The 23106-nt window shown below is 37.9% G+C and overlaps 1 protein-coding gene across 2 annotated transcripts in view; it reads left to right on the forward strand.

Annotated features, from left to right (window-relative positions):
• Positions 1-23106, forward strand: part of NELL1 (neural EGFL like 1) — a 757006-nt gene that overhangs the window by 150169 nt on the left and 583731 nt on the right. For both annotated transcript variants that reach the window (XM_019742633.2, XM_019742632.2), the window contains exons 6-7: positions 17703-17775; positions 18444-18526. In XM_019742633.2, the coding sequence (XP_019598192.2) occupies positions 17703-17775; positions 18444-18526 (156 nt within the window). The remainder of the gene's footprint in view (positions 1-17702; positions 17776-18443; positions 18527-23106) is intronic.

The following is a 23106-nucleotide window of genomic DNA, read 5'->3' on the forward strand; positions in this document are numbered from 1 at the left end:
GTTAAGATCAGGAGTCATACAAGAATCCTTTTAACCATTGTTTCTTTTCAGCATTACACTGTAGGTTCTTTTAGCACCTACAGTAATAAATAAATACAAGTAACAAATAAAAACCTTAAGGATTATAAAAAAGGAAAATGTGATTATTCCCAAATTATGTAATTGACTACATAGAACCACAAATTATTAGATTTACCAAGATTGTTCAGAAAGATTGCTGGATATAAAAACCAAAGACAAAATTAATTACATTGCTGAAAAAAAGCAGCAGCAACAGCAACAAAAATGCAGTTAAATAGAATATTTCATTTACAATATCAAAAGTGTATAAAGTACTTAAGAATAAATTAAAATATACGCATGACAATTATGGAACAAATTATAAAATTTTATTAAAATTATTAAAGAAGACTTAAATGGGGAGAGGTTTACCATATTCTTAGAGAAGAGGCTTAAAAATAACAAAACAGTCAATTTTTCCCAAATTGATCTTTAAATTCAATGAAGTTGTAATAAATTCCCAACAGAATTTTTTTTTCTGATGTAATCTATAAGCTGATTCCAAAATTCATATGGAAGACTTTAGAATAATGAAAAGAATTCTGAAGAAGTAAAAGGAGACTTTCTCTTTCAGTAAAGAAGTAAAAAGAGACTTTCTCTTTTAGATATGTTACTATAAGTATAAGATATACGAGGTCTGACAATTAAGGTGGCGAACTCAGCCTAGAAAAAGTGCTACATACCTCATTGCTGAATATTATTAGGGTCACCTTTCAAGTACTCCCCTTGGGAAGCTATGCACCCATGCCAGCACCTAGTCCACCAGTTCCTAAAGCAATTTTGGAACTCTTTTTCTGGAATGGCCATCAGAGCTGTCGTTGCATTACACTTAATGTTCTGAATGTCATCAAAATGTCTTTCTTTGAATATTTCCTTTATCTTCGGGTAAAGAAATAAGTCATTGGGGGTCAGATCAGGTGAGTAGGGAGGGTGTTCCAATACAGTTATTTGTTTACTGGCTGGGTGAAAACTCCCTCACAGACAGTGCTGTGTGAGTTGGTGCATTGTTGTGATGCAAGAGCCATGAATTGGCAAAAAGTTCAGGTTGTCTAACTTTTTCATGCAGCCTTTTCAGCACTTCCAAATAGTAAACTTGGTTAACTGTTTGTCCATTTGGTACAAATTCATAATGAATAATCCCTGATATCAAAAAAGGATCGCAACATCGTTGCAACACGTTCACAAACTCAATTGTCAGACCTTGTAACTTATTATAGAGTTAGAACAATCAACAGAGAGTGTGATACCAGTATAAGGATTGGCACATGAACCAAGAGAACAGAAGGGAGAGGCCAGGAGATTCTTTCATTATATGTGAAAGCTTAGAAACTTGATACATCACTGAAGTAGCATTCCTGCTCAATGGAAAAAGGATGTATTCATCAATAAATGGTTAGGAAAATCAGTTCCTTAAATATTTAATATATACGGTATAAATTGATGTAATTGATTTTCATATATAGGGTTGGAAAAGTTTCAAATATGTATTTGGACACCATACACAAAAATCAATTACAATTACAATTAAATAACTAAATGGGAAAGCAAAACTTTGGAAGTTTCAAAAGCCAACATAGGAACATACATGTATCTTCATGATCTCAGGGTGGAGAAGAATTTCTTAAGCAAGATTAAAAACTGTAAAATGAATAAAGAAAATATTGGTAAGTTGAATATATAAAATAAAATGTTTATCAGCAATGATCGTGGCAACAGTGTCAATTAACAAAGAAATAATATCCATTTAAAAATGCTACAAATCTATAAGAAAGATTATTGTAACTCAATAAGAAATTAGGCAAAAAATATGAAAGGTAAGTTTCCTAAAGTGGAAACATGAATAGTCAATGAATGAATTAAAAGGAATTCAATTTCAATAGTTATCCTGGAAATGCAAATTAAAACCATTATGAAATACCATTTCTTATCCATTAGTCTGGAGAGATGAAAAAAAAAATCTGATAGTGGTGAGTATGGGGAGTTAGTTGAGCCAAGGTTGTGGGAACTTGAATTGGTAGAACCACTAAGTAAAGCAATTTGGGAGTTTCTGTGTAAAATTGAAGATGTGCATACCTTATGACCCAGGAACTCAACTTCTCTATAATCGAAGAACTCTTGGTCATGTACCCAAGGAGATATGTACAAACATCATCATTGGAGCATTTTTTTTTTTTTTTTTAGAATTTTAAAAACTTGGAGAAAAATTAATTGTCCATCAATTGGAGAATATCTAAAAAAATTATAGTAGAATCACTGAAATCATCGAAATTAAATAAAAATGGATGAACTGCAAACATAACATTGAGTGAAAAAGCACAGAAGAGGAGAAAATTATGGTATTAAAAATTTTGTTTATAAATGCAAAATAATCCAATATATTGTTTATTTATATACCCACAGGGGTAAAAAGATAAATGCAGGGGCAGGATTAATATTAATTTAGAATAATTTATTTCTGAGAGGAGGGAATGGGAATTTTATTAGGAATGGGCACCCAGAAGTCTTCAACTATAGTTAAAATATTGTATTTCTTAGCAATTACAGTTCTTTGCTTTATTTTGCTTTCAACTTTTTTGTACATCATAAATATTCAAAATAAAAGAGCATGTCATAATTTTTCAGCATAATTCATGTATGTGTGTGTATATGTGTATATACACATATACGCATATATACATATATCCAGAGGGAGCCAAAAAAATGTATGCACCTTTTAGGAAAGGAAAACTGTATTAAAATTGTAATACTCACATATACTGATGACAAATGATGAACATGTACAAGTCACGTTTGACTTCTGCAATTATGGGAGGTGCTCAAAGTGGTTACCATCAGCGTCCAGACACTTCTGATTATGGCGAACTACTGCTTGAGCAATGTTGACCAAAGTGTCCAGTTGTATACATTTTTTTTTGCACCCCCAGTCTGTGTGTGTGTGTGTGTGTGTGTGTGTGTATCCATGTATATATATAATATATGGTCTGACGAGTTCGTGAACTTGTGGCAAACCTTTTTTTGATATAAGAGGGACTATTCATTATAAATATATACCAATTGGATAAACAGTTAACCAAGTTTACTATTTGGAAGTGCTGAAAAGACTGTGTGAAAAAATTAGATGACCTGAACTTTTCATCAACAATTCATGGCTGTTGCATCATGACAATGCACCAGCTCACACAGCACTGTCTGTGAGGGAGTTTTTAATCAGTAAACAACTGTATTGGAGCACCCTCCCTACTCACCTGATCTGACCCCCAATGACTTCTTTCTTTACCCAAAGAGAAAGGAAATATTGAAAGGAAGACATTTTGATGACATTCAGGACATCAAGGGTAATATGATGACAGCTCTGATGGCCATTCCAGAAAAAGAGTTCCAAAACTGCTTTGAAGGGTGGACTAGGTGCTGGCATCGGTGCATAATTTCCCAAGGGGTGTTCTTCGAAGGTGACTGTAGTGATACTCAGCAATGAGGTATGTAGCACTTTTTCTAGGATGAGTTCTCAAACTTAATTGTCAGGCCTTCGTATTCTTAAAATGAATGACTAAACCAGCTATGAATCTGTCTTATTTGTGAAGTGGCAGCGGTACCTCTCATAAAGCTAATACAGATTATATAGGAATAGACATTAAAAGCATCTGGCCCATAGATTTTTTTCAATATACATCTTTCCTTTCTTGTGACTTCATGCTGCCTGTGTGCTTAACGCTCTACTATATAAAAATGATAGGCCCTTTTCCTGCCTTTTAGGTACTTCTTTTTCAGTAAGGAATTTGTGACTAAGAGAGGGAGAACAGTGATTCCTGTTGTCTATTCTAGCTTGATGAGGGTATGATTCTCTGTAGATGTAAGGAAGCTTGTGCTGAAGAGCCCAAATCCCCAGTAAAGACAGAAAGTACAAAGGATGTTAAATTTGGACAATCATTTTGCTATAGAGGTGGGTTTATAGGGATGTGGAAAAGAATATCAACAATCATTGAATGCTTTGTGATGTGCAGCTGTACATACATCATCTCAGTTAATTACATTTCCCCTTTGCAGAATCCTAATGAGACAGCATTATTATCTCTGTTGTATAAATCAGGCAATGGGACTCAGAGATCTAGCTATTTGCCAGTGTCACATAGTTTCTAAGTGATGGAAATGGGATTTAAGCTTAGGCCTTTTTTATTTCTTTGCTCATTCATTTAAACTTTCATTCAAAAAATAGTTTTAGGGTTTTGCTTACCATGTGCTAGTCACTGTGTTAGATGATGGAGATGTGCCACTTCGCTACACCAGGTCCCATGGAGGAGACAGACTGTTGCCTTTTTCCGGGGCTCCTGCCCAAAGGAACAGGTGGTCCCAGGGAGAAGCACCAGAAGGGGATGGCATTTCCAGACACTCAGTAGAGAGCAGTGTGAATCTCCTTGCTCCCCAGTCAGGAGTAGCCCCGTCGAATGGTTCTTTAGAAGGGGACCTTTCAAAACTCATCTCCCCCTTAGAATCCTGTATGCTCGCCAGTACTTCTGGTCATCCTTTGGTGAGGTGAGATGGCTGGGTCGGGAAAATATGTCAGTGTCTCATTACAGAAATTATCTCGACCAGTTTAATACCCCTGTAAAAGATTCAGCCCTTCTCAGGTGAGAGTCAGCACATCTTCAGGCTTTTAATATTTATCTTGTAGAAGGTACCTCTTGGGTCCAAGAACCTTGCTTGCTTTATTGCTCCAGAACTAAAAATGCTTATTATGTGTTTTTAGGTTAAAACACTATTATTCTCTATTTTAAATATTAATACTGTGCTTCACAGGCAAAGTAAAAGCAAAAACTCCTCACTTGTCAAACCTAATTTCTGGGCCCTGGTGGATCCTAAGGATAGTGCAACAAAAGTACTGCTGATTAAAAAGTAGAGGATGGTGCCTGGCACAGAAGCTTCTAGCATTAGGTAATTCCTGTCAGAGACACAGAACATGAGCTGCGGATTTCTTTACTTGAAAACTGCATCCATTTGAGAAAATAGCTGGCCAGTAGTGATAGGCTTATCTGAATCTTCTGATTGTCATGGGTTTTCATTATCAAGATGGTTGACTACCACTCAATTTCCCTTTGATGTATTCTCAGCTGATTATGCTTTTACTATTTCAGAGGGTAAAAAAAGTAAAGAACAAGCCTAGGTGAATGGCAGTGAGTTCTAGGACGCTTCAGTGGCTTGGGTCTTCAGGCAGTTTCTAAACAATTAAAATCTCAGGGAGAATTCACCTCCCAGAGCCTTTCACAGAGGCCAAAATAACCCTCCCTCCCTCCTTCCCTCCCTCCCCTCGACTTTTGGATGAATTTGGGTACGAAACCTTTCCCTTACCTGGACATCACTGTCTCCTAAACAGCTGAGCTGTCACTGGGAAGTAAAATTGATTACAATTTTTTATTTTATTTTTTATGCTGCAGCTGTTTTTTTTTTCTTTTAACTCAGCTGGTTCCCATAATTCCACAGATGGTAAACATATGTTTATAGGCACATAGAAAAAGCAGCTATGTTGATTCCTCCCATCTCTAATTCTTATTTTTCCTTTCATGCAGAAAGTCAAAGTCGCAGAGCTGAGGGATCTTATACATTTGTAGATTAATATTTCTGTGCATTAAGACTTTGGAAACAGCAGGACAGCTAATGATATGCTAATGAGCTGACAGTTTTTATTGATCGTAATGAAGGTTGACAAGTGTCTTGCTTAGCTTTTGTGCAAGCTGGAATATTTTATTAACTGTCTTCAGGGCAGAAATACATAATTGGTTGCATTTTGAAAATCCTCCTTGTGAGTTTCCCCAGTCTTACTTTTTGTTAGCCTGTTGCCAGTGGTTCCTTGCCAGTTTATAAACAGAACATATCTTCATCCGTATATTTACATGCCAGCAGGAACTCTCCCCACCCCCTTTTCCTTTCCCTTTCAAAGCAATTTGTTTCAGTGTTTTAGCATACAAAAAAGTAGAACCATTTCCTTCAATGTAAACAGAGATCTGCAGAGAAATAAGCACGTTAAAAAAGAATTAGCATTTGTTTGGCAGCAGAGCTGCTTTCATTTGTACCAGAAAGCCATGAGTCTTAGAAGGGTTTGCCTAATCTTAGTTATTCCATGCATAAGAGAGTAATAATGGCATACTTTTTCTAATCTAGTTTTTATTGCATCTTTTTATATTTCTTACTGTGAAATGTTCTTTGAACAATGGAAATAATGGGCATTAGTTCTCCAAACAAAAAAACCTCTAATGCACAACCTATCTGGTGCAAATTTATTTTTTAGTGCCTGGTGAGTTGAGTGGAGGAGGTAGAAAGTGGTGACAGGTGAATGTAACAAAGGGGGTGGGGGGAATCCATTTTTCTCGCTTCCATCAGTGCTAATGGTAAAAGTTTATTAATTTGGGTTCTGCATGTTAGGATTTATTTAGCTCCCCAGATTGGCTGAGTTTTAACATTGAACTAACAATGAGAAAATGGATCATTTAGCAAATTAATAGTGTAAATAAGACCACGGGGGAGGGGAGATGGATAATGGCTACCTAAAATGACCTCTGTTTTCCAACACTGAAAAACTGTTCTAGAAAACTGTTAGCATCTAATGCAAATAATTCGTTATGAAAAATTAAATAGTATCTATCAATTTAGGCAATTAACATGGTACCTCATTTTGATAACAGGACCTCATGTAGCAGCATCTTGTTAGCTCCTGTAACTATGAGACTTTCTCAAATGATCTATTTTGCCTTCACCTTGTTGTAGTCGCCCAGCACTGAGTTTGGAGTTTGCAGACCAGCAGTTTATGGCCTAGCATTCAGGTGTCCTTTGGGAAAGCTACTTAAAGTATCAAAGTCCTAAGGTTTTGCGGGTCCATTGACCAGGTGACCTGGTCCTAGATCAGGCCCTAAATCTGTAGTCCTCACTGGGGTATCAAAATGACCTTGGAAGTTTTTTCAAAATAGGTCTGACTGTCCTCCCTCCACCTCCTCTAAAATTCTAAACCCTTAGTTTAAAAACTAATAGTCTACATGATCTTCATAGACTCTTAACAGCTGTGAAAAGTATATTGTCCAGTATTGTGTAATTCATAGTTTTCAGGAATTCTATTCTTTTAAGGTATTTATTGTGCCTACTTTGTGAAATATGCTATGATAGGACCCGCAGGGGGGGACTGAGATGAAAATATGGTTTTTGCCTTCATGGTGTTGGTAATTTAGTTGGTTGCCATGCAGTTCCAAATCAGGGGGATTTTACTCGGTTTGTATATTCCATTTGGATGGTGTTTTCACCTCTGTGAACTTTAAAAAAAAATTTTGTAATAGCTTTTCTTAATGATTTGATTTTTATTTATTTATTTTTTAAATTAGTTTCAGGTGTACAAAACAATGTAATAGACATTTATCATTTATATCCCTCACACAGTAGATATAACCCCCTGCCCCCAATCTACTACCCCTCTGACATCGCTCACAGCCATTACATTTCCACTGTCTCTATTCCTAATGCTATACTCCACTTCTTGTAAATATATATATATATATAAAATTATCGTTGATATTCATTATTGTTCAGCTTCAGCTTCAGGTGTACAGTGCAGTGATCAGGCATCTACATCATCCCTGAGGTGGTCTCCCTAATGAGACAAGTGTCCTTTGGATACCCTACAAAATTTTTACAACATTATTGATTACATTCCCCAAATTCACTTTCTTATCCCTGTGGCAATCTTGTGGTTACCTACTGTGCTTTCTAATCCCCTTACCTTCCCCCTTATTACTACCCCCCTCCCATCTAGCAACCCTCAGTTTTTCCTCTATGTCTCTGAGACTGTTTCTGATTAATTTGTTCATTTATTCTTTTCTTTAGATTCCACATATAAGTGAGATCATATGGTAGTTGTCTTTCTCTGTCTGACTTATTTCACTTAGTATAATGTTCTCTAGGTCCATCCATATTGTTGCAAATGGTAAGATTTCATTCTTCTTTTTGGCTGTATAATACTCCATTGTATAAATGTACCACAGTTTCTTAGTCCAGTCGTCTACCGATGGACATTTCAGTTGTTTTCATGTCTTAGCTATTGTGTATAGTGCTGCAATAAACAGGGGTGCATAAATTTTTTTGAATTAGAGTTTTACATTTCTCCAGATAGATACCTAGGAGTGGAATTACTGGGTTATAAGGTAGTTCCATTTTCAGTTTTCTGAGATACCTCCAAACTGTTTTCCGTAGTGGCTGCACCAATCTGCAATCCCACCAGCAGCACAGAAGGGTTCCCTTTTCTCCACATCCTCACCAACACTTGTTGTTTGTTGATTTATTGATGATAGCCATTTTGACTGGGGTGAGGTGGTATCTCATTGTGGTTTTGATTTGCATTTCTCTAATGATTAGTGAGGTTGAGCATTTTTTCATATGTCTGTTTGCCATCTGTATGTCCTCTTTAGAAAAATGTCTCTTCATGTCTTCTGCCCATTTTTTAATTGGGTTGTTTGGTTTTTTGGAGTTGAGTTGAGTGAGTTTTTTAGAAATTTTGGATATTAACTCCTTATCGGATATATCATTGGCAAGTATGTTCTCCCATTCAGTAGGATCCCTTTTTGTTTTATTGATGCTTTCCTTTGTGAGAAAATTTTTAGTTGGATGTAATCCCACATGTTTATTTTTTTCTCTTACTTCCCTTGTCCAAGGGGATGTATCGGTAAAAATCTTACTCCGGGTAATGTCTGTAAACTTTCTTCCTATATTTTCTTCTAGAGTTTTGTGGTTTCAGATCTTACATTTAAGTCTTTATGCCATTTTGAATCTGTTCTTGTATATGGTGTAAGGAGGTGGTCCACCTTCATTTTTCTGCATGTGTCTGTCCAGGTTTCCCAGCACCATTTATTGAATAGACTGTCTTTACCCCACCGTAAATTCTTGCTTCCATTGTTGTAGATTAAATGACCATATAAGCATGGATATATTTCTGGGCTCTCTATTCTGTTCCATTGATCTATGTGTCTGTTTTTATGCCAGTACCATGCTGTTTCGATTACTGTAGCCTTGTAGTATAATTTGATGTCAGGTATCGTTATACCTCCCACTTTGTTCTTATTTCTCGAGATTGCTGAGTCTATCTGGGGTCTTTTATGGGTTCCATATGAATTTTAGAATTATATGTTCTATTTCTGTGAAAAATGTCCTTGGTAGTTTGATAGGAATTGCGTTGAATCTGGACATTGCCTTAGGCAGTATGGACATTTTAACGATATTAATTCTTCCTATCCATGAGCATGGTATGTGTTTCCATCTATTTGTATCTTCTTTAATTTCTCTCTTCAGTGTCTTATATATTTTTTTTTAAATTAAATTTATTGGGGTGACAATTGTTAGTAAAATTACATAGATTTCAGGTGAACAATTCTGTATTACATCATCTATAAATCCCATTGTGTGTTCACCACCCAGAGTCAGTTCTCCTTCCATCACCATATATTCGATCCCCCTTACCCTCATCTCCCAATCCCTCGCCCCCGTTACCCTCTGGCAACCACTAAACTATTGTCCGTGTCTATGAGTTTCTGTTTCTCATTTGTTTGTCTTGTTCTTTTGTTGTTTTTGGTTTATATACCACATATCAGTGAAATCACATGGTTCTCTGCTTTTTCTGTCTGACTTGTTTCGCTCAGCATTACTCTCTCAAGATCCATCCATGTTGTCTTATATTTTTATGAGTACAGATTATTTACTTCTTTGGTTAAATTTATTCCTAGGTATTTTATAGTTTTGAAGCAATTGCAAATGGGATTGTTTTCTTAATTTCTCCTTCTGGTATTTTATTATTGGTATATACAAATGCAACTGATTGCTGAATATTAAGTTTGTATCCTGCTACTTTACTGAATTCATCTATCAGCTCTAATAGTTTTTTGGTGGAGTCTTTAGGGTTCTCTCTGTACAGTATCATGTCATCTGCATATAATGACAGTTTCACTTCCTCCTTACCAATTTGGATACATTTTATTTCTTTTTCTTGTCTGATTTCTGAGGCTAGAACTTCCACCACTATGTTGAATAGAAGTGGAGAAAGTGGACAACCTTGCCTTGTTCCTCACTTAAGGGGAATGGTTTAGCTTTTCCTCATTGAGTATGACATTAGCTGTGGGTTTATCATACATGGCCTTTATTATGTTGAGATATGGTCCCTCTATTCCCACTTTCTTAAGAGATTTTATCATAAATTGCTGCTGGATTTTGTCAAATGCTTTCTCTGCATCTATTGATATGATCATATGATTTTTATTTTTCATTTTGTTAATGTGGTGTATCACATTAATTAATTTGCAGATGTTGAACTACCCTTGTATACCAGGAATGAATCCCACTTGATCATAGTGTATGATCTTTTTAATGTATTGCTGAATTCTGTTCGCTAATATTTTGTTGAGCATTTTTGCATCTATGTTCATTAGGGATATCAGCCTGTAGTTTTCTTTTTTTGTAATGCCTTTGTCTGACTTTGGGATCAGGGTGATAGTGGCCTCATAAAAAGTGTTTGGGAGCCTTCCCTCCTTCTGGATTTTTTGGAATAGTTTGAGGAGAATAGGTGATAATTCTTTTTTGAATGTTTTGTAAAATTCACCTGTAAATCCATCTGGTTCAGGGCTTTTGTTTGTTGGAGCTTGTTGATACTGATTCAGTTTCCCTGGTGGTAATCAGTCTATTCAGGTTTTCCGTTTCTTCTTGAGTTAGCCTTGGAAGGTTGTATGCTTCTAGATAATTGTCCATTTCTTCCAGATTGTCTAATTTGGTGCCATATAGTTGCTCATAGTAATTTCTTAAATTTTTTTTTTGTATTTCTGTGGTGTCTGTTGTCGCTTTTCCTCTTTTCTTTCTGATTTTACTAATTTGGGTCCTCTCTCTCTTTTTTTTTGATGTGTCTGGCTAAATGTTTGTTGATTTGGTTTATCTTCTCGAAAAACCAGCTCTTGGATTCATTGATCTTTTGTATTACTTTTTGTCTTTATTTCATCTATTTCCTCTCCAATCTTTATTATCTCCTTCCTTGCACTCCCTTTGGGCTTATCCTTAAGTTTAAGGATAAACTGTTGATTTGTGATTTTTCTTGTATCTTTAGGTAGCCCTGCATTGCTATGAATTATGCTGTTAGGACGGCTTTCACTGCATCCCGTAGATTTTGGGTCGTCATGTTTTCATTTTCGTTTGTCTCAAGATATCTATTGATTTTTTCCCCGATTTCATTGTTGACTGGTTCATTATTTAGTTAACATGTTATTCAGCCTCCATGTATTTGTGCACCTTCCAGTTTTATTCCTGTAGTTGATTTCTAATTTCATAGCACTGTGGTCAGAGAAGACAATTGGTATGATTTCATTTTCTTAAAATTAACAAGACTTGTTTTGTGGCCTAACATGTGGTCTATTTTGGAAAATGTTCCATGTGCACTTGAGAAGAACGTGTATTCTGCAGCTTTGGGGTGAAATGCTCTGAAAATATCGATTAAATCCAAGTGGTCCAATGTGTCATTTAAGGCTGTTGTTTCCATATTGATTTTCTGTCTGGAAGACCTGTCCCTTGTTGTCAGAGGTGTGTTGAAGTCCCCTACTATGATAGTGTTACTGTTGATCTCTGTCTTTATGTCAGTCAATATCTGTTTTATATATTTAGGTGCTCCTATGTTGGGTGCATAGATGTTTACTAGGGTTATGTCCTCTTGTCGGATCGATCCATTTATTATTATGTAGTGTCCATCTTTGTCTTTTAATATATTCTTCATTTTAAAGTCTATTTTGTCAGATATAAGTATTGCTATTCCATATTTTTTCTCATTTCCATTTACATGAAATATCTTACTCCAACCCTTCACTTTCAGCCAGTGTGTGTCTTTTGAGCTGAGGTGAGTCCCTTGTATATGCAAGGGTGTTGCTTTCTTATCCACTCAGCCACCCTATGTCTTTTGTATGGAGCATTTAATCCTTTTACATTTGAAGTGATTATTGATAGGTACATAGTTATTGCCATTTTTAAAAATTTGTAGTTAGATTGTTTTCATCTTTCTTCTGTTTACAGAAACCCTTTTAATATTTTCTGCAATGCTGGCTTGGTAATAATAAATTCCTTTAGCTTATTGTTTTCTGGGAAGCTCTTTATCTCTCCTTCAATTTTAAATGATAGCCTTGCTGGATAAAGCAATCTAGGTTGTAGGCCTTTGTTTTTCATCCATTTGAATACCTCCTGCTACTCCCTTCTGGCCTTCAATGTTTCTGTAGAAAAGTCATTTGATAGTCTTATAGGAGTTCCTTTGTATGTAACCCGCTGTCTTTCTCTTGCTGCTTTTAGGATTCTCTCTTTGTCTTTAACCTTTGCCATTTTAACTATAATGTGTCTTGGTGTGGACCTGTTTGGGTTTATCCTGGTTGGAACTCTCTGCACTTCCTGGGCTTGTATGTCAGTTTCCTTCTCCAGGTTAGGGAAGTTTTCAGTCATTATTATTTCAAATATGTTCTCGATCCCTTGCTTCTTCTCTTCACCTTCTGGTATTCCTATGATGCGCATGTTGTTGCGCTTGATGTTATCCCAGAGGTCTCTTAAACCATTTCATTGTTTTTTTTTTTTTTTCTTTTTGTTGTTCCACTTGGGTGATCTCTGCTAACTTGTCTTCTAAGTCGCTGATTCGATCCTCTGCTTCATCTAGCCTGCTGGTAATTCCTTCAAGTGTGTTTTTTATTTCAGTTATTGTATTCTTTCATTTTAACTGGTTGTTTATTATGATTTCTCTTTCCTTCTTTATGTCGTGACTAAGCTCCTTAAACATTCTTATCATCAGTGTTCTGAACTCTGTCTCTGATAGGTTGGTTACCTCTTCATCATTTTCTTCTAGTTCTGGAGGTTTCTTCTGTTCTTTTATTTGGGACATGTTTCTTTGTTTCCCCATTCTGGCTGACTCTCTGTGTTTGCTTTGATATATTAGGTAGATCCCCTAGGGTTCTTGGTTTTTGCTAGGTGATGTTATGTAGTATGTGACCTTTATATTTGACTTGCACCACTTTCCTGTTCTCCTGTGCATGTGCTCCAAAGGTGACCCTTGTGTTGTGTAGATTGTCCTGTTAAAGTTGATCTTTAATTGCTTTTGGCTTGTCAGTAGGTGGGATTGACTCCTAGGCTGATTAGTTGTGAGACTTGGTTCTGCCCACAGTGGATGATCTGCTGCGTGAGGGTCGACTGCTCATATGAGGCTTTGCCCCTAATGGGCTCTTGTGCCTGTAGAGAATTCCCTCTGGTTGTGTCATTTGTGGGTCAAACCCGGTAATACTCTGGTTTGGTCTGGAGTTGGCCTCTGGGTATGTTGAATCTTGTGCCTCTTGGGCTGGGCCCTGGTGTAGGGCAATTTCAGAACAAAGCAAATCACCAAGAACAACAATGACAACAACAAAGAAAAAAACAAATACATTCCCATGTAAAAACAACCAAAAACACACACTAAACACAGGCAAAAATATCAAAAATACAAAACAAAAAAAGCAGCGCCAGTCTTGGCTTCAGCCCACCAAGTAATCTCCAGGTTGTCCTCTGCTGTACCAAAGAGTCCTCTGCATCTTGTGCAGGCAGAGCTGGCCACCTGGTGCTCAGAGTGACCCTGGGACTACAGATTTAGATGCGTGGGGCTGTGGGGTCTGGATGGTAGTTTTTACAAAGTCAGTGCAGTTTCTGCTCACTGAGAGTACCATAGCCAGTCCTGTGCCCAGGTCTCCTGAGTCTTAGGGCACTTTTTCCCTGTGTGTGTGTGTGTGTATGTGTGTGTGTGTATGTTTGTGTAGGGTGTGAGATTCCTCAGCTGCTGAAAGCCCAGAGCTGCCTGTGCCACCTACTGCTGACCCCTGGGTGTGTCTTCACAGTTGTAATTGCTCTGCCCTAGGCAGGCCAGAAAGGGTGGGGGCTGGGGATGGAGGAGTCTTGTCTCCCCCAGCCCAGCAGGGTGACACTCTTCCCTGGGTCACAGCAGCTGCAAACCGGGTCCTCCCAGATCCTGAGCACTACTGCTCCTCTGTGATCTGACACTACTCCTCAGTTCAGGGGCCAGCTTGAGTCTCTGGATGGGCGGAGGGAGGATTGGGAGAGTGGGGGAGGGGCCCAGGTATGGTGTTTACTTCCTTTGTACTACCTAGGGCCCAGCTGGAGGTCTTAGGTGAGGTTACTGCCTCAAACTGGATATGCTGCTCTCTCGGCAGGAGAGATCAGCTGTGGGACAAAGGGAAAGAGCCCACCTCCTGGCTCTTGTGGTCTCTGTTCTGCATCCTGGGGTCCCCGCATCTCTGCAGCCGTGGATGTGGGCCGCGTCTGCACTCCGCTCCCTTCCCTCTTCCCCTGCTCGCCCAGTTTGCCCACCTTTGAGGAATCCTTGTTCGAGTCTCTTAGCTGTTCTGTGTGATGAGCAGAGAGTCCTTTGATGGATTATAGATGTTCAATTTGTGGTAAGTTCTGGAGGAGAACTCAAGAAGACCACCTCGCTGCTGCCATTCCTGTGATGTCACATCCCTCTGTGAACTTCATGAGTAAACCCTGTTGTTCCAAATGAAACACATGACCGACAATAGACCAGGGTTTTCAGAGTGGGATCTTTCACTTTTCATCAGAATCAACCTGGACAGCTTTTAAACATGACGATTTCTGGGCCCACTCCAGCCCTACTGAAATAGAATCTGGGAGTTGACCCAGGAATCTGAATGTTAAACAAATATTCAAGTGATTCTTAAGAAACTCAAAGTTTGAGAAACACTGCCACAATGAATGATATGAAATAAAGCATAGGTCCGAAAAAAATGAAATCAAATGAGGTGAGCTAATATATGCCCAGCTAGAGTTACATTTTTCAGTTCAGTATAGATACATGTAAAGTTACATAAGGAGAAATAATAGAAATTCTATCTTTTGATCCCTTGTTTCATCTTTTTTGGGAGAAGTTGCTGTGCTGAAAGGCAAATTTTCATCTGTAGAAATCCTCGAAGGTTATTTTTCTGGGAGAAATAAGGCTGATCAAGCTACTCTGTAATTTGTAGTTTGATACTGTATGAAATTCCTTTTTGTAGTTTTCTAAAAAAACCCCAAAAAACCTGCATGCTTAACAAATGCTTCTTTTATTGACAAATGTCCAGGCACGAAATAGTCCAGATGGCAATTCAATGCAGTACCTTCTAGTTCTTGTTCTGGGGAAGGTACTGGAATACATACACATGTATGTCTTTACATGCCTACACACATCTACTCAGACTTCTTTGCATTACATTTGGTATTTGTCCTGCATATGGCCACCATTCTTTTAATCCCACATGGAATTACATCCATTCAAATAAATTAACATTCCCATCTTGATGCATTTGGCAAGAACACGTTTTTGTGCCATTATGTGGACTGAGCTTCATGACCTTTCCTTAGGAAAAAAAATATCAAGTGCTTTGAGTTTTTGTGTTAATGGGCACTGAGAAGCTGTCGGCCCTTATTTCTGTTTTTGTTCAAGTCAACATCATTGACCTTTACCTAATGATCTGTGTAACACACAAGTGTGTGCCAGAGATTAAAAGTAGAAAGAGAGAGAAGTGAGGAGGGAGGCAGGTAGAAGAAAGATGTGTGAAAGAGAGGCAATTTGTAATTCATAATGTAATAAAATCATTAGTCACTTAGAAAAAAAGCAAAAGTGCCGTGTTCTATATTATGTTGCTGCAGGATGAGTGGATGGGATATCCTTTTCAAATGTTTTTTCCATTTCTTTTTGGAAAGGTAATTAATACTATGACAAATGTACTCCAGGTTTTTGAGGTTTTTTTCATGGCTGATAAAAATAAGAATGATTTAGGGTCTTCTGACAAACAGGTAATAGATGGACCGATTCTTACCTGGTTTGTGTGCTTTCACCATTTCTGAATCACCTCGGGTGACCAGCTGTCCTGGTTGACCTGTGAGTCTCTCAGTTTAGCACTGAACTCTCTAAATCCTAGGAAATCCCAGATAGTTGGTCACTCTAAATTCATCCACATTCTGCCTGATAGGACAGATGTGTGCTAAGATGATATTCATCCCTCTATGATGGTCTGTTCTTTGATGGAAATCTGCAGCTTTCTCTGTCCTTCATTCATTTTTTTCTTTTTTTTCTTTAACTTGAAAGGTAGCAAATGCACCAAGATCTAAATTGTGACAATTTCAGTTTGGTCACCTGTTTCATTGACCCAGAACTTGAATGCTGGAAGGACCCTTAGCTTGTGCATACAGCACTTCATTTTCCAGGTGAAGCAACTAAAGCTTGGAGAAGGTGGTTGACTTGAGGTCCACGTTCACCCAATTATCCAGAAATGGATCCCGAACTTGAACCCCGGTCCCCTGACTTCCACTCCTATGCTTTTGTCAAAGTTCTCAAATGTACTTGAAAGGTACCCTGTCCTCTTAAAGGAGTGAATTTGCTCTGGAAAATTGCACAACTTCGTACCAGAAAGAAGCTGATACAGTTAGATTGCACTCCACTAATTACTCCCTGGAAGGTCCCCGCAACTTTATGAGATTATGAATCATACTGAGGAGCGTGGCAGGGACTTCCTCCCCTTGGTGGGGCTGTCTCCTCTCATCATCGTAAACAGCGCATCATCCTTGAAGAGGAAGAGGTTAGATAATAAATGTATCTAATTCTGGTGAAGACGTCCTGTGCTCCTGTTACTTCTCTTAACATTTCCAATTAATGTTTTATCTTGAAATAATACGCAGAAAACAGCATTTGCTGATATTGTCTGCTGTGTAGAACATGAGCACATGAATGTTAAATGTTACTTCCTCTGACAGTCTTGCACACTATCTAAAGCCTATATTTTATTTATAGATTTAGCTCAATATTCTGAACCAGATTCTACATTTTCCATCTGTTCTGTAATATCTCTTCCATCAAATCAGGGGAAAACAAAAACAAAAACATAGAAACAGAGTCTTACAATTCAACTTGAAGTCTCCAAAAGCCAAGTCAATATTTTCATTGAGAGATGGCAGCTCTGAAGACGTTCTTAAATTAGGGGTTGTACTTCCAGACTAAGTTACAGAATTAAAAGACCATCTTTTACGCACAGTGAGATATTGAGCAAGTCTTAAGACTAACCCGCCAACACTCATGTTACTTCACTAGCTGAGAGCAAAGATTGTTAGGGAATTTTCCTCATGTCTAATTTTATTTCTGTGACTCAATGAATCAATAGAAACATTTTAGTTTAATATGTTTCTATGATCTTTTTGCTCCCACTTAAAAAAATAAAAGTCCTGTAAATCAGGAATATTTAATATTCCAGGATGACTAGGGCATTGAGGAGAATTTTTATTGCATCAATGCCTTTTTAGTCTGATAGTTGAAGAATATTTATGGTTGGATCTTTAGTGCTATAAGGGCATTTGCATCAGCCAGTAGTTACTAATTGTAGCTTTCTGAAAATGAATGTTCATTTCAACATTTCTAGAAGAGGATGGTTTGGAGTAGTTCAGTGTGGACTAAGGCCAACTCACCCTTTTAATGAGGATATTGGTCTTTAAAAATAATCTGCCTTGCAGAGAACATGTGATAGGGCCATTTGAAGTGGTAACTGTAATCTTGATTGCCGCCTCTCTCTTCTGTTATCAAGGGGATCATCCAAGATGGGAAAATCATCTTTATGCCGAATGGATACATAACGCAGTGTCCGAATCTGAATCGCAGTAAGTAGCAACTTAAAGCATTTGTGAATTTTTTAATATTACAGAACTTGTTGATAATATCAGAGAAACAGGTCAGGAGGGTTACACACACACTATTTACAATGTTGACTGATGAGATGGTAAGGGTAGTGAAAGAAAACTTATCTATACTATATACTAATGTATCTTTGAATTTTTAAAAAGCTTATAATTTAGAGAATTAAAATTTGAAGGTAAGAAAAAGATTACATTAGCAGTTTTCATTCTACAGATTGATACGGAAAGATATGTTTAATATATATATATATATATATATATATATATATATATATATATATAAACTATTCTTTAAACTGCTTGACTTGGGTGTGAGTTTACTTTCTCATTTTCTATGATTATTTACATTTTTTTCAGTCATCTCTAAATAAAAACGGATTTAATTTTAATTTTAAAGTGTTACATTGCTTTTCTTTTCAGTTAACAGTCCTTTTTCCCCGTTTCTTTCTTTTTGTTTATTAATAAAAGAGAAAGATCTAGAGCTGAAATCCTTTGTGATTTTACACCAATTTCAAAGCAATACTTAACCAGAAAAGCAAAAGCCCTTCTACATAGCCAAACAACTAGTGTTTTTAACAATTTCTTTCTTATATTAGCACTGTATCACTTTATTTTCTATTTTCTTTATTGAGCTTGCCCAACTTGTAGTGACTTTTTAAGCCTGGTGCAAGGAATCATGGATTTGCAAGAGCTTTTGGCCAAGATGACTGCAAAAGTAGGTATCTAACTTTCACCTGTGTCGTTTCATTTCTTTCTCCCTGCTATCTGGAATTTAAAGTGATCTGCTGTAATGGAAACATTTTAAGCCTTGGCGTCTGCAATATGTTACTATGAAAATGGTTTATTCTTGAAACAGTACTACCTACAGTAAATATAACAATTTCTGTCTTTGATACTATTAGGCTGTATCAAAATGTTTACTTGAAAAATGTTTGGAAAAAAGAGGCAATATGTATTACCAATGATTTCCTGGGAGTGGAAAGGAATTTGCCCATTGGCTATTCAACTGGTAACACTGTGAGATGATATATGGTCAGAGCCACTGCTGCTTATAAACTAATGCGTTTTGGATGTAAGAATAATTGTCAATAATCAGAAGGGGGTCCTACCTGGGTTAAATAGGGAAGGAGGCAAAGCCTGCCTTTTAGCACCTTCAGTTTTATCATTCTGTATCTTTTTCTCCTCTCTGTCATTTTCTTAACAAGAACCTGCTGAGGGTCTGCTATGGGCCAGGCACTGTATCAGTTACAAAGGATGCACTGATGAACAGGATAGGATTTCTACCCCAGTGATGTTCATATCGAGTGGAAGAGCCAAACATGAAAACAATTAGGGGATTTAATATATATTCATAAAATTTAGATTCATCATGAAGAGCCCTGAGCTTTGTGGAGAGAGGCACTGGATAAATAGAAAATGTAGCAAATACTGTTGTTACGATACCAATCAGTCCTGGACATGAGTTCCAGCCCAGGGCGAAGAAAGAATTAGGTTGGGCCTAAGAGGCATTGTCCTCTGCGAAAGGAAGAATTTTAATAACAGTGCAAATGATCCATGAATCCCAGTCTACTGGCAGCTATGACTGCTCCTTGTCATCAGCCAGGGCACGTAGAAAGAAATTGGTGGGTAGGTAAGTGTTTTGGAGGTAGGGCTATATTTTGGACCCATAGATTGTGTTGCTGAAGAAAATGTGTCTGTTTCAAACTAGGTTTTTATCCAAGTCCCCTTTTGTCTGGAAAGGAGAGACAACACTTTTCTGAGAAACTGAGACTGAGGCTCGAGAGCGAAGCATTAGCTTTTCACTTCAGCGTACAGTGGAAATGTGAAATGCAGGCAATTATTTGCCTTCCCAGCTTGTGGTGTAGAGAAGCTTTTATTTCATATTGTCTGATCTCAATACTGTTAATTATATTTCAGCTTGCTACCAAACTTTTGGAACAAGAAACATGCCACTCAGTCTCAGGTGACGGTGGCTGTCCCTTCCCCGGCTCTGACGATGCCATTCCTTTTTCTGTCCTTCCTGTTCCAGGGAATGCCATTCTTTTCTTTTTAGCCATATATTACCCAGAAGCCACATTGAGCTCTGTTCTCAAAATATTACGGAAAATGAGCATTTTCGAGGCAGAGAATATTTAATTGTGGGCAATAGCAAGTAGAGGATAATTTAATCCACTTTCTCATCCCCTTCCACCCCCCAACCCCAGGCACTTGGGAGTATTTATGTCTGTTTCTTTCAAACCATGAAGAGAATTATAATTAGAAAAAAATTGAATACATCCATTTTCATTGTGTAGTTTGGAATCTATGGTAATCTAGAAGAGATTAGGAGTTGGCAAACTTTTCCTGTAAAGGGCCAGCTAGTGAATTTTAGGCTTTGCAAGCTAAGAGGCAAATTTGAGAATATTATGTACATACTCATTTTACTTAAATATAGTAATTTAAAATATGACTATTGAGAAATGTAAAGATTTTCTTATCTCAGAGACCATACAAAAATAAGTGGTGGGCCAGATTTGGTCCATGGGCCTTAGTTTGTCAACTCCTGATCTGGAAGAATCTGGGAAGTCACTCATACTAGGTAATAGTTATCGGGTATTTACTGTGTGTTAGTTACAATGCTTAAACTTTTTATATTCCCTGTCACTTTAGTCCTCACAACAATCCTATGAGCTAGGCTTGATTTATTAGCCCCCTTTCCAGACAAGAAGACAGAGTTCCAAGAAAATTATATATATGTAACTTTTCCCAAGATAGTGGATGGCAGAGCTGGGACTCAGTCTTGGAGAAGAGAAGATTAGAAAGAGAAACAAAAAAGGAATGGCTGATGGGGAGAGGGAGGTGGATGCTGCAGCAGGAGAATGGAGGTCTCAGTGAGAAGAATGAGCCATAAAAAGAGGAAAAGAGGAGGAGAAATATTCAGATGGAGTGAAAAGTGAACACAGAGCTTATAGCAACTTTTCAATAAGGGGGAATGTCAGGGCAAGCACAACGCCCCTTGACTCACTCCTTTGGTTACTTGTTTGCCTTGGACATACTCACATGTGGACTTTTCTAAGTCCTGGTTTGACATTGTGTGCACTTCTGCCAGGACCACGCAAGGGCCGCCTTATATCACATTATCTTCGTAAGGGTTTTCAGATCACAGAGACTGCTCAGACTCAGGCTCACACCTCGGATAGGCTATGTGAATCCTCCGGAAACAATTCTTGTTAGAATTCTCAAGGTAGATATTTCCCTCTAGCGGGTGCCAAAAATGGAACAGGAAGATTTTCTTTGTGTGCCTTGTGCAAGCCTTGTTTCCTTTTTTTTATTCATTACAGCCCTTTGGGGCCCGCACCTGCATGTAGGAGTTTCCTTTAAGACACCCCATACTGGGCAGACCCTGTTTGTCTAACTCCTCTGCCCTGTACACTGTGCAGCCATCAAGGGGAGAGCTCCAGGCTTCACGGGATTTGTTGCCGCCACAGTTTCCCCACATGCAAATTGGTAAAAATCATGTATGGTTTTGTAAAGATTCCCTGAGACCAGGCAAGTGAGATTTTGAGGTCTGTCTGGTTTGGTGCATGACACAACCTGGGCATTCAATTAGCAGTGACTGTCATTAATGATATAGTTAAACCAAGGAACAAATAGGCAACTGTGAGGGGAAGATGGTCCCTAAGAAAATGGTTCCCCAGTAGTTTGGCATCTTACAGTCTGGCAGAGTCTGTGAGTTGCTATCAAGGCCCTGGTCTGGAGGCAGGTGCCCGGAGGCCTTGGAAAGCAGCAGAAAGTCCTCACACTTAGATCATCGTGGAAGCCATGGAATACCACCAAGGAGCAAGCCCAGTGCACAAGCAAGATAGGTGATGGCAGCCCACATCACATCAAACCAAACAGACGCAGTCCCCTGATAAGCCCAGCGGTCAAGTCTGCCTAGGAGGGTTTGTTGTTCCTTTTCTCCTTTCATGTAGGGAGGTGGGAAAATGAGTATGTTCTTGCTTGATGTAGGACAAACCATGGGAACAGCTTGCATGCACCTTCAGGTGACAGCGGCCAGGGTACACAGAACCTTCTTGAAGAATCCTGGAATTCCTGCAAAACCATACATTTTTCCAAGGCAGAGAAGGTGCAGGGAAGTTGTCCCCTACTTCTTCCACTGAGTGATCCAGAAGAGACCACCAACCTCCTGGTTTTACTCTGGAAGTTTTCCCAGGTAGTCTCGACATTGTAGAAAGCACCCTCCTTCTGGGCCAGGTGCGTTGTGATAGAGTCAGGCTCTTCAAGCTGAGGAAGAAGAGATGCTGGAGATTGGGAATTTCTTGATTACTTCTGTTTAAATCTTTGACAAAGCTATTTATGCTAATCAAGCAGCACTTGGAGCAGCATTTCAGCTTGTAACATATTTAATATTGAGATTTCCATTGTTTTGTGGAGCTCAATAGTGATTTTTCAATTAAGCTTAAAGGTTTAACACAATAGAAGATTTCTTTTTTCCCTTCCATATAGCAAATGTCAAATAGTATTTCAAAGGAGAAAAAAGAAAAAAGAAAAAGCAATCCACCACACCACTAATGTACTCAGATCCATTCATTGACCTCTTACTGTGAAAAAGGCTTCTGCTGTCTATCTTTGAATGTGTAGAGTTAAGGATAAATGATTTGGTCGATAGTTGCTTAGATAAATGCATGAACAAAGGTAAAACAGAATAGAGATGTAGATTTGATACCGTACCTATTTTGGATCTGCAGGCATTCCTGGAGAAAATGGCAGGTAGTGTAGAAATAGCTATTGAAAATGAATTTGTGTAAATTCAGCATGCTAATTACCAGTGGCAGAAAAGGTAAATCATTTTTTGATTCAGAGTTGTTTTTCTTCTTTATTGTTGCAACAGGATTTAGCGGGGGGAAATAGGAAGGCAAGATTACATACTAAGTGCTTTTGAAGGGTTAGCTTTTTGCTTTAATATCTTTTTGTGTCTGATGTGCTCTTATAGTTCAGAGATTGGAGCTTTGAAATGTTATCAGAAAAGCCTAAATATATTAAAAAATAAAAACAGAGTTCAGAAAGGAAACAAAGTCAGCCCTGAGAAGGGCTTCCATTATATTAAAACTGTGGCTTTCCTTGCAATTGAGTTTTTTTTTTTTTAATACCATATATTTTTAATGTTTTCTTTCTTTTCTTTCTTTCTTTCTTTCTCTCTCTCTTTCTTTTTCTTTTTAAATTTTTTATTGGGGAATGTTGGAGAACAGTGTGTTTCTTCAGGGCCCATCAGCTCCAAGTTGTTGTCCTTAAATCTAGTTGTGGAGGGCGCAG

This window comes from Rhinolophus sinicus, linkage group LG06 (assembly GCF_036562045.2).
Source record: "Rhinolophus sinicus isolate RSC01 linkage group LG06, ASM3656204v1, whole genome shotgun sequence".
Classification (NCBI taxonomy): domain Eukaryota; kingdom Metazoa; phylum Chordata; class Mammalia; order Chiroptera; family Rhinolophidae; genus Rhinolophus; species Rhinolophus sinicus.